The 11,832-nt window shown below is 45.3% G+C and overlaps 1 protein-coding gene across 7 annotated transcripts in view; it reads left to right on the top strand.

Annotated features, from left to right (window-relative positions):
• Positions 1–11,832, top strand: part of sec31a (SEC31 homolog A, COPII coat complex component) — a 93,829-nt gene that overhangs the window by 6,411 nt on the left and 75,586 nt on the right. For 6 of the 7 annotated variants that reach the window (XM_072253042.1, XM_072253040.1, XM_072253044.1 and 3 more), the window contains exons 2-3: positions 6,395–6,484; positions 9,124–9,247. In XM_072253042.1, coding sequence (XP_072109143.1) covers positions 6,406–6,484; positions 9,124–9,247 — 203 coding nt within the window. In that variant the 5' untranslated portion in view covers positions 6,395–6,405. Of the gene's footprint in view, positions 1–6,343; positions 6,485–9,123; positions 9,248–11,832 lie in introns of all 7 variants that reach the window. The other variant, XM_072253041.1, reaches the window with a different exon arrangement.

Here is an 11,832-nt window from a genome sequence, read left to right as displayed (position 1 = left end):
GTCCCATTTGTTAATTTTGTTAAGAATTTGTTCCTTTTAGTTTATAAATAAAGATGAAATTGTTTTATTCTGAGTGGAATCCTGTGATTAATATCAATATATTGACTATCTTCATAAGTAGTTAATCTGATATTGCCCATCATAAATGGTCCATCAAATCTGTTCTGACCATCAGCTATTGATTTACATAATAGATCTACTTCAGCCTATTTTTATGTGGTTTTTAACACACATCTCACTTTTTGTTTTCTTTTTGACCAGGAGAAAAGTCATACTTGGACAACGTACTTAATTTAATTTCTTATTTCGATACACAGCACAGGAGAGGGTCCTCCTGGCCCAGTCAGCTCTTGCTACCCAATAATACTCACGTGACTAATTAATCTATAAATTCTGCACCTTTGGAATGTGGGGGAACTGGAGTCACCGGGGAGAAATCCAAGCGGTCACAGGGGAATGTGCACACTCCTCCCAGACCGCGGTGGAATTGAGCCCCGGTCGCTGGCGGTGTGTTAGCATTACGCAAACCACTACTCCACTGAGCCGCTCCTTTAGGTAATCTCGGGAGAGATCAGTGGGGAGAGATGAGCGGAGAAGAGAGCCACATGGAGAACGAGCCCCCTACGGAGAGCTGGGTGGGGGGAGTGGAGGGAAAGTTGTGCTTGGTGTTAGGATCCCGTTGGAGATGGCGGAAGTTGCGGAGAATGAGATGTTGGATATGGAGGCTCGTGGGAATGTAGGCAAAGACAAGGGGGACCTTATCCCAGTTGTGACAGGTACGGGAATAAGAACTATGTGTCAACAGAAACCCACTCTGTCACTGAACCATCAAATTCAGGATTTTGTAGGTCTCAAACTTTTACACGTATGGTAGCTCAGATTTCATTAGTATCGTGGCTATAATGTTGCTGTTGGAGTTGAGCCCCCCTTATTGGAGTTTCACATTCAGTGTCAAACCTCGCCGGTAGTGGATGTCACAGAATTGCAGTGTGTGTCCTCACCTCACCATTCACATTTTAGCATTCCTTCTTCTTGACCGTCATTTAAGTTGTTGAAGTCAAAGACACGGTTGACTCTATAGTTGTGCACGCAGGCACAGGTGCATTCGAAAACTCGCTTGCAGCAGCATTGCAGGGACCTGGCAATGTGCACGCAGCCTTCTCAAGAGAAAAGCAAATTAAACATATATCCTACATGACAGCAAAATTAGAACGAAACAAAACTAATCTCGTTTTAGAGGGAGTTGATGAGTGTCTCTGTGGTGTTTATGGTTTTGCTGGTTGGTTCAAGAACTGAATGGTTGAAGACAGACTGCTGTACTTGAATCTGGTGGTGTGGTAGCTGTGAAAAGATGGCGTGGCTCAGGTGCCGGGGACCTTCGACAGACGTTTGCTCCTTGAGGCAGCAGCTCCCGTAGAAGCCACCGACGTCGGAGGGACGTGCCAATGATGTATTGTACAGACTCCATTACTCTTTGCAGCTTCTGTGCATTCAGGCCACTGTGGGACCAGTCGGAGTACGTCCAACTGTTGGGAAGAGCTGGTGAGAGTGTTCGGTGACGAGCTGAATCTCCTGAACCTCCGAAGAGTAAAGGCACTAGCGTGCTTTCCTCACGATTACGTCTACCTGCAGGGCCCAGGGCACAGGTTAATGCCCCGTTATTTAAAGCTGCTGACTCTCTCCACCACGTACACCCTCCTGAAGTCAGCAATCAGCTCCTTAGTTCAAAGTAAACTTACTAACTACGTGTATGTCACCATATACAACCCCGAGATTCATTTTCTTGTGGACATCCACAGTAAATACAAGAAACACGATAGAATCAGTGAGCAACCGCACTCAACAGGACGGACAAACAACCAAAGACAACAAACTGTGCAAGTACAAAAAGAAAGGGGGAAAAAAGTAATAATAATAAATAAATATTGAGAGCATGAGATGAAGAGGCCTTGAAAGTGAGACTGTAGGTTGTTGGGAACAGTTCAGTGATGGTTGAGGGGTACTAACTGTCCCTGAGTGTGATGGTGGGGGCCCTGTTGTCCCTGTACCTCCTTCCTGATGGTATTAACAAGAAGAGAGCATGGCCTGGGTGGTGGGTTTCCCTGATATGGATGCTGCTTTGTGTAGATGTGCTCAGTGGTGGGGAGGACTTTAATCGTGACAGACTGGGCTGTATCCACTTCTTTTTGCAGGATTTTCCGTTCAAGGGCATTGGTGTTCCCATACCAGGCCGTGATACAATCGGAAAATACACTCTCCACTACACATCTATAGAAGTTCGTCAAAGTTTTAAGTGACGTGCCAAACCTTCGCAAACTTCTAAGAAAGTAGAGGCACTGCTGTGCTTTCTTTGTAATGGCACTTTCATGCTGGGCCCAGGACAGGTCCTCTGAAATGATACCACCGAGGAATTTCCTGACCCTCTCCACCTCCGATCCTCCGATGAGGACTGGCTGATGGTCCTCCGGTTTCCTCCTCGTGAAGTCTGTGATCAGCTCCTTGGTCTTGCTGACATTGAGTGAGACGTTGTTGTTGTGGCACCACTCAGCCTGATTTTCAGTCTCTCTCCTGTGTGATGAGTCATCACCACCTCTGACTCTGTTCATGGCAGTGATATCATCAGCAAACTGGAATGTGGCATTGGAGCTGTGCTCAGCCACACAGTCATTGGTGTAAAGTGAGTAGAACAGGGGGTGAAGCACACAGCCTTGTGGTGCACCTCTGCTGATAGAGATCATGGAGGAGGTGTCGTGCCAATCCAAACTGACTGAGAATATCGAGGATCCAGTTGCAAAAGGAGGTATTGAAGCCACTGTTTTGAAGCTTATTGATTTATTCTGAGGAGATTATAGTATTGAATTCTGAGCTATAATCAATGAAAAGCATCCTGATGTCTGTCTGGATGTTCCAGGGTTGAGTGAAGAGCTAATGAAATGGCATCTGCTGTTGACTTGTTGTGATGGTAGGCAAATTGAAGTGGATCTAATTCGTCTCTCAGGCAGGAGTTGATATGTTTCATCACCAAACTCCCAAAACACTTCATCCCTGTGGATGGAAGTGCTACTGGACAGTGGTGTTGAGGCAGGTCGCCTTGCTCTTCTCAGGCACTGGTATGACTGAAGCCTGCTTGAAGCAGCTGGGTACCGCAGACTGCCAAAGCGAGAGGTTACAGATCTCGGTGAACACTCCAGCCAGTTGATCAGCACAGGTCTTTAGTACTCGACCAGGTACCATGTGTAGGCCGGATGCTTTCCGTGGGTTCACCCTCCTAAAGGATGCTCTCACATCAGCCTCAGAGATGAAATCACGGGGTCATCGGGGGCTGTGGGAGTTTGTGAAGGTCCCTCCGCAAAGTGGGAATAGAAGGCATTGAACTCGTCTGCGAGTGAAGCAATGCCGCTTGGTTTCCCTTTGTAGCAGGTGACAGCATTCAAGCCCTGACTCAGCTGTCGAGCAGCCTTCAGTCTTTCATTTGGTCCAGAGTTGCCACTTTGCATGTGTGATGGCTCTCTGGAGATCGTACCTGGACTTCCTGTGTTTTGTCTGGTCACCAGGCCAGAAGCTACTAATCTGGCCCTCAGTAGATTGTGGATCTCATAGTTTATCTAGGGCTTCTGTTTGGGGAAGACTGAATGATTTTGTGGGGACACGCGTGTTTTTATAAACTCTGTGGTAACCGTGGTGCATTTGTTCAGCCTTCTGAGCCCTTGAACCCGGCCCGGCTCACCGGCCGAAGCCCCCCCAGCCCGGCTCACTGGCCGAAGCCCCCCCGGCCCGGCCTCCGCCCAAAGCCCCCCTTGCGGCTGCTCCTCTGCCTCTGACATTGAGCAAGAGGGCCAGTTTAAAAGCTGTCAGATGGTTCTTTCAATGGCCAGGACACGGGTGCCTCAAAGTTCAACGCTAACCCACCGTGCTCTGTGCAGTTTGCAGATTCTATTTGTGGCTCTGTGGGCTTTCTCCAAGTACTCCAGTTCCTGCTCTTCGTTTGGTTGCTAAATTGACCACTACAAATTTTTCCTAGTGTAAGTGAGTGTGGATCTGAGGAGCACTGATGGGGATGTGGGGAGACTAGAAAACAGGGAAAATCAACTGGGGAATGAGATCATTCTGTGAGCTAGTACAACCTCAGTGGACTGAATGGCCTCTTAAATAGTAAAGAAACGTGAATGTAAAGAAATACTGTAAATTGGAAATGAATTCTTGGTAATCTCAGGTGATACTTTGCCGTCACTCAATAATTGGAGGGAAGAGGCTGAACTTCTAGATCAGTGTATTTTTCCCATCCTAATCTTTCATCCTTCAACAACTTTACCATCCGGGTATCTATCCAACATCAGCTGCGGAATGTCAAAGGCACCCCGGTGTACAGAATTTCCAAGATTTCCAGGCATCCAATATCTCAATTTTCCTTTATCCAAGTCTTAAATTGCTGATCGCCTGCGGTACAGGAAAAGATTCCTTGTTCAGGAATGGGCCAGGGGAAATATTCTTCCAGTGATGCATCAGTGATGTCTGTAAGAATTTTATACCTTACAGCTCTTTTTCTTCCAAGGCCGAGAACCAATCTGGCCTTGACCTTGAAGGATGTGCTAGGCTTTGTTGGAAGCAGCTAAAATATTGAAAAGAGATGATCTGGCAAGATTTTTCTTCACATTAAATTATACCCTTGCAATGATTTTTTTGTGAGATTGATTGAGCATTTGGAAAGAAGACGGTCAACTTTCCTGGCTAAACTTTTATTTACCTTAGTTTCTGGGAAGAGTGATTTGGTAATGACTACTGACTTTGAATCACTTTTGAGTATAATGTCAGAGCTTAATGAAACTTCGTAAACAGTAGATGATGGAATTCTGATGTCCGTTTTGGAGGTAGTTTGATATTTTGCGTAGTTAAAGAAATAAACAATGGAAGTATTTTCTGTGGCATTTCAGCATCGTTTTTCCATTTACTATAACTCCTCAGCATTGTTCATGTTTAAAGAATTTCTCTCCCATTTTGTAATGGTTCTGCATTGCAAATGACCTGTTGCTGATATATAAGCAATAGAAAAAATTGTTCCTTTTCCAAACATTTTTGTTCTCAACCTCTCTCAAAGTTATTAAATGCATATCTTGTTAAAAATACTTTGATCCAAAGTCAATGGTCATTCTAAATTTATCTTTTTTGTGAAAATATAAAAAATTTTATGGATTATGTTCAGCCCAGTTCTGAGCTCTTGCATGTTATTACTAAAGCTCCTTCTTTGATCTGACCTGATTTGAATAATGTACCCTTTTCTGTCCCTCTAAATAATCTATGCCATTCCTTAGCAACTTCTACATTCTGAGCAACAGCTGGCCAAGTATAAGCTTCTCTTGCATGCCCTCTTGCTTTAATTTATGATCACCTTAAACGCATGGTTTCACATCCTTGTTCTGGCAGCAATTGGACCTTTCGTCCTGCATCTGCAGTATCAGACTTTCACATGGTCCTCAAGATATCTATCAGGTCTTTATTCTGGTAAAATAACTCTTTGCACTTGAGTCTGACTGTTAGAGGCGGCACCATAAAGACCCCGCACGTTCCAGGACGTGCCCTCTTCTCCTCGATTCTCCTCATCAACGAGGAGCTACAGGAGCTGGAAGATGCCCACACTGAACAGTTTTCCCCACCGCCATCGGATTTCTGAATGGCCCACCAAAACCACCTCACTATTTTCCTCTCAGTTTGTCTGCTCTAATGTGATTCAGAGTATTTTTATGTCTGCTCTGTACTGCTGTCACAAAACATCAAATTTCAAGACACAAGACAGCGATAATCAATCTGATTGTGACCACGTGTGATCTAATGCATCTTGCAAAATATACAGATTTTGATGAGTACCATGTGATGGCGCTGAAAACACTAAAAAGATCTTTGATTTCCTTGACCTCTGGCTGCTGTTCTACTGCCATATCAACTTGCTACTGTAACCAAATATTTGTCTCTCTGGGAAAACGTACTCTAATTCCTGCAAGGATCTTTTTGGATACTGATCTTGTGAGGGGAAAGAATCCAGTTTGGCTGTGATGTCCATTCTTTGAGGAAAGTATTTTGCTGTCTGTCATTGTACTTATGCAATCATCCAGACAAGGTCCGAGGAGACTGTACTCACCTGTGGAAGTAAAGGCAGTTTAAAATGTTTTCCAAGTTTAATTTTTCTGCCTCGTCCTCCTTGCACGCTTGATAAGTTATAAGTCCCAGCAGTGTTAACCGTGCTTGTCTACGCTCTGTCCCTGATGTTCATTTTGTGCTGAACTGAATGTCTCTGTCCATTTCAGTGGATCAGTGCACACTTTTAGTGTTGCCTTTTTGTTTATTCCAGAACCGAGTTTCTTCACCCCCTCACCACCCCTACGTTCTCTTTCCTTCCCAGTTTGAAGAAGAATGAAGCTGAAGGTTATCAACCGGACCGCCATCCAGGCATGGAGTCCCTCCCAACATCACCCTGTTTACTTGGCTGCAGGTAAGAGAATTGCACGTTGAATGGAAAACTGTTTGTTTGTGCAGGTCTTCAGTGCGTTTCGCAAAAAGCTGGTAATTCACATAAAATTATCTGAATGACATTGATCACTGGGGTGGGGGGGAGGAAAGTTCACTGATTTCGGCTAAATCAGTGCTAGTGGGAACTGAAAATATGAAAATCAAATTAAATTCAGAAAAAGTTGTTGGCCAGTATTTATTGCCAGCACCTGGGGGTGGCGGAGCAGGTTAAGAGCCAGCACCGGAAATTTCTGAAACCCGGGATCAATCCTGACCTTGTGTGGGTTTCTTCCGTCGTTCCAAAGACGTGTGGTTTGGGAGGTTAATTTGCACCCAGGTGGGTGGTAAATCTGGGTGGGCGGGTGGGTGTGGGGCCAAAGAGAATGGGAGAGTAAAAACACAAGAGATTTCGCAGTTGTCGGAAATAGAGAGAGAGACACTCGCTCACTCACTAAATCTTCTGAAAGGACTCAGCAGGTGTGGCTGTGTCTATGGAGTTGACGTTCCAGACTGAGACTCGAAAGAATAAAGAGTGAGATAAATGTTGGGATAAGTGTAAAACGGATGGTTGGTGTTTGGTATGGAGTAAATGGGCTGAAGAGGGGCACGTTTCTATGTTCTCTCTCTCTCCCCCCCCTCTCTCCCCCCCCTCTCCCCCCCCTCTCTCCCCCCCCTCTCTCCCCCCCCTCTCTCCCCCCCCTCTCTCCCCCCCCCTCTCTCCCCCCCCTCTCTCCCCCCCCTCTCTCCCCCCCCCCCTCTCTCCCCCCCCCCTCTCTCCCCCCCCTCTCTCCCCCCCCCTCTCTCCCCCCCCTCTCTCCCCCCCTCTCTCCCCCCCCCTCCCCCCCTCTCCCCCCCTCCCCCCTCTCCCCCTCTCTCTCCCCCCCTCTCTCCCCCCCTCTCTCCCCCCCTCTCTCCCCCCCCTCTCCCCCCCCTCTCCCCCCCCTCTCCCCCCCCTCTCCCCCCCTCTCCCCCCCTCTCCCCCCCCTCTCCCCCCCCTCTCCCCCCCCTCTCCCCCCCCTCTCCCCCCCTCTCTCTCCCCCCCTCCCACATTCTTTTTTTATTTTGAGCTGCCTTGTTTTCATCCTTTGTGCACGAATGGTTTCTGTTCCATTTCAGAGTTTGAACAGTTTGGGGGGGCGGGGATTAAAGTTTTCGTTTCTTTAAGAATTTGAAATTGTGATGAGGGGGTTTCCAGTCCAGTATTATATTTACTGCATTATGATATCTATCTTGGAATGTTTGGGGGTAGAGAATACAGAGCCCTTGTTTCCATTTCTTCTCACCATCCTGCTGGCAAATGCCTTTCAATGTAGAGTGATCAATCAAACCCTAGTATGTGTGTGCTTAACTGATGTGACTCAACTTCTGTAAGTCATAGTGCAGTTGTAAATGTTAGACTTGGCACACCCTTGAGAAAGGCAATTCTGGTTGGTTGGGTTCTGATCAGTACCGATATAAAATTTATATCTCTGACCTTGGCCATTGAAATTACAGAATGAGAAATGATTTGCTTTAATCAGTCAATATAGTTCAGTCAATTTAGTTATCATTTCCACCCACTGTTCTCTGCACCCCTCACCTAATCATTGTAAGTATTGTAGAAAAAGAGGCCCCTAGTAAAATTTATACTGTAGTATTGTCCAAACTGAATCATTTCAAGGGTGAATTTCACATTAAAGTTAGCAGAGATAACTTGAGGAAAGAATCTTTGCTTTAAGTACATAATAGTTTCACATTTTTACCTTTTTATTAGAATGGAGGAGAAACTTCAACAGTCTTATAACGTTAATATGTGTCTGATATCTTGTGGTCTGATGTAATGGTCATATATGGTATATGTGGGAGTCCTACTCATGTTTAGCGTATAAGTCTGTTCTAAGGAATTTGATCTGAATTTTTCCACTATTCGCCAGCTACACCAGCTTTTCCTGTGATTCTATTTGTATTCACTACAGTTTTAATGAAATTAATGGTCTCACAATCTGGAGTCTTTTAAATTTCCCTTCAAGCCTAATTTCCTTAGATTTATTTTACCCCAAGATGCCAGCTTTCTCTATGAACAACGTATTTTTGAATTACATCTTCATACAAATAAATTGAAGGTCTGTTCCATGTACGAACAGTTGTCCACGGTATTTGGTTTTACTTGTGCTTCAAACTCTAGAATAACTCGAGTTACCTTTCCCTAGAAAATAATATTTTTATTACATGTGATTTAGGCATAAATGCATATATTCTCTATCATATCTGTTATGAAATAACATGCAGCTTAATAAAAAAATAACATTCTTTGTAGAGAGGATTGATGATTTAAGAGTTCTGAGAGGACCTGTGGCTATTTCCCGGTTGCAGTGAGCCTGAACAAAGAGTGAGAAGTGAGAATTTGAAATGTAGGATTTTTTAGGGCAAAATTACTGGAGGAAATAGTTTTCAGTTGATTGCATAGCCTGTGTATGTATATTTGCTGACAATAATCGATGTTTGTGGATGTCGGAAATGGTTCATGTCCAGCAACTTTAAAGCAATATTCACGGTGTTGGGTGTGTTGTTGGTGTCTGCCTGTTGTTGAGATCAGTCAGTTGAATGCTCAGCTGTTCCGTTGTGCATGTCTGTTCTCATCAGGTACCTCAGCCCAGCAGCTGGACGCGACGTTCAGCACCAATGCTTCCCTGGAGATCTTTGAGCTGGACCTAGCCGATTCCACCCTGGACATGAAATCCTGTGGTACCTTCTCGTCCAATCACAGGTAAATACAACTCTTGAATGTTCTTCGTTTGTCAAGGTAGACCGAATGACTTTTCGACCAGGTCCTTTTCCAATCAGTATTGCCTTGCATGGAAATCAGTGGTTCACCAGGTCATCTGTGAAATTATGTTTTGGAGAGCTGAGGTTCGAGGGGCATGGGTTTTACATTTTACTTTTTTTTATATTGACCCTTTGGATTCTACCCCCTTTGTTTACCTCTCAACCTCTGCACCCTGTCAACCTCTGCACCCTGTTTACCCCCTTGTTTACCTCTCAACCTCTGCACCCTGTTTACCCCCTTGTTTACTTCTCAACCTCTGCACCCTGTTTACCCCCTTGTTTACCTCTCAACCTCTACACCCTGTTTACCCCCTTGTTTACCTCTCAACCTCTGCACCCTGTTTACTCCCTTGTTACCCCCTTGTTTACTTCTCAACCTCTACACCCTGTTTACCCCCTGTTTACCTCTCAACATCTGCACCCTGTTTACCCCCTTTGTTTACCTCTCAACCTCTGCACCCTGTTTACCCCCTTGTTTACCTCTCAACCTTTGCACCCTGTTTACCCCCTTGTTTACCTCTCAACCTCTGCACCCTGTTTACCCCCTTGTTTACCTCTCAACCTCTGCACCCTGTTTACCCCCTTGTTTACTTCTCAACCTCTGCACCCTGTTTACCCCCTTGTTTACCTCTCAACCTCTACACCCTGTTTACCCTCTTGTTTACTTCTCAACCTCTGTACCCTGTTTACCCCCTTGTTTACTTCTCAACCTCTGCACCCTGTTTACCCCCTTGTTTACCTCTCAACCTCTGCACCCTGTTTACCCCCTTGTTTACTTCTCAACCTCTGCACCCTGTTTACCCCCTTGTTTACCTCTCAACCTCTGCACCCTGTTTACCCCCTTGTTTACCTCTCAACCTCTGCACCCTGTTTACCCCCTTGTTTACTTCTCAACCTCTGCACCCTGTTTACCCCCTTGTTTACCTCTCAACCTCTACACCCTGTTTACCCTCTTGTTTACTTCTCAACCTCTGTACCCTGTTTACCCCCTTGTTTACTTCTCAACCTCTGCACCCTGTTTACCCCCTTGTTTACCTCTCAACCTCTGCACCCTGTTTACCCCCTTGTTTACTTCTCAACCTCTGCACCCTGTTTACCCCCTTGTTTACCTCTCAACCTCTGCACCCTGTTTACCCTCTTGTTTACTTCTCAACCTCTGCACCCTGTTTACCCCCTTGTTTACCTCTCAACCTCTGCACCCTGTTTACCCCCTTGTTTACCTCTCAACCTCTGCACCCTGTTTACCCCCTTGTTTACCTCTCAACATCTGCACCCTGTTTACCCCCTTGTTTACTTCTCAACCTCTGCACCCTGTTTACCCCCGTTTACCTCTCAACCTCTACACCCTGTTTACCCCCTTGTTTACCTCTCAACTTCTACACCCTGTTTACCCCCTTGTTTACCTCTCAACCTCTGCACCCTGTTTACCCCCTTGTTTACCTCTCAACATCTGCACCCTGTTTACCCCCGTTTACCTCTCAACCTCTACACCCTGTTTACCCCCTTGTTTACCTCTCAACTTCTACACCCTGTTTACCCCCGTTTACCTCTCAACCTCTACACACTGTTTACCCCCTTGTTTACCTCTCAATCTCTGCACCCTGTTTACCCCCTTGTTTACTTCTCAACCTCTGTACCCTGTTTACCCCCTTGTTTACTTCTCAACCTCTGCACCCTGTTTACCCTCTTGTTTACCTCTCAACCTCTGTACCCTGTTTACCCCCTTGTTTACCTCTCAACCTCTACACCCTGTTTACCCCCGTTTACCTCTCAACCTCTACACCGTTTACCCCCCTTGTGTACCTCTCAACCTCTACACCCTGTTTACCCCCTTGTTTACCTCTCAACCTCTGCACCCTGTTTACCCCCTTGCTTACCTCCCTGTTAGATTGCTATAATTTTTCTGATCCTTTGGGTTCTTCTGGGGATGAATAATAGCAAGGAGTTTTCATTCTTATTGATAATTTTAAAGTTTAACAAAGATACAGACATTTAAAACTAAGTGAAGATCTGAGAGGCAATGCAGTGATTTAATAGATTCAATGAAAGGAAAGATGGTGCCTCTGAAAATCCTATCACCTTTACAATCCAGATAAAAGAAATTCCTTAGATAAGAGTAAACCAATCAACGGTTGCACAGTTACATCACATGGGTAGTGTGCCAACACTCAGCCAATGAAAAATGAGCAGGGTGATAAACCATTAGTTTAGCAGCTATACCGCTTTCTGCTAGTGAGTGGGGACAAACCACCATACACTGTGACAAATGCATGAGGGTGTTTTAAAAAAAGTACAAATTATGATTAAGCTACAATTTTAGTCCTACATTAACTTATTTAATATTTTAAAAAGTATTTTAAAAAACAGCGGATTCCAATTCCTCCCCCCACCCATCCTTTGAGGTTGACCTTTCCTCATTTCTTCGTCCTCACCTGCCCTTTCCCCTCCTGCCTGTCTGTTGCCCTTTCACCTTACCATCCTCCTCTCTCACTCCCCCCACTGCCCATATCCCTTTCCGTCCTACCC

Source organism: Mobula birostris, chromosome 3 (assembly GCF_030028105.1).
Source record: "Mobula birostris isolate sMobBir1 chromosome 3, sMobBir1.hap1, whole genome shotgun sequence".
NCBI classification, from domain to species: Eukaryota; Metazoa; Chordata; class Chondrichthyes; order Myliobatiformes; family Myliobatidae; genus Mobula; species Mobula birostris.
This window is presented reverse-complemented; position numbering and strand designations above follow the sequence as displayed.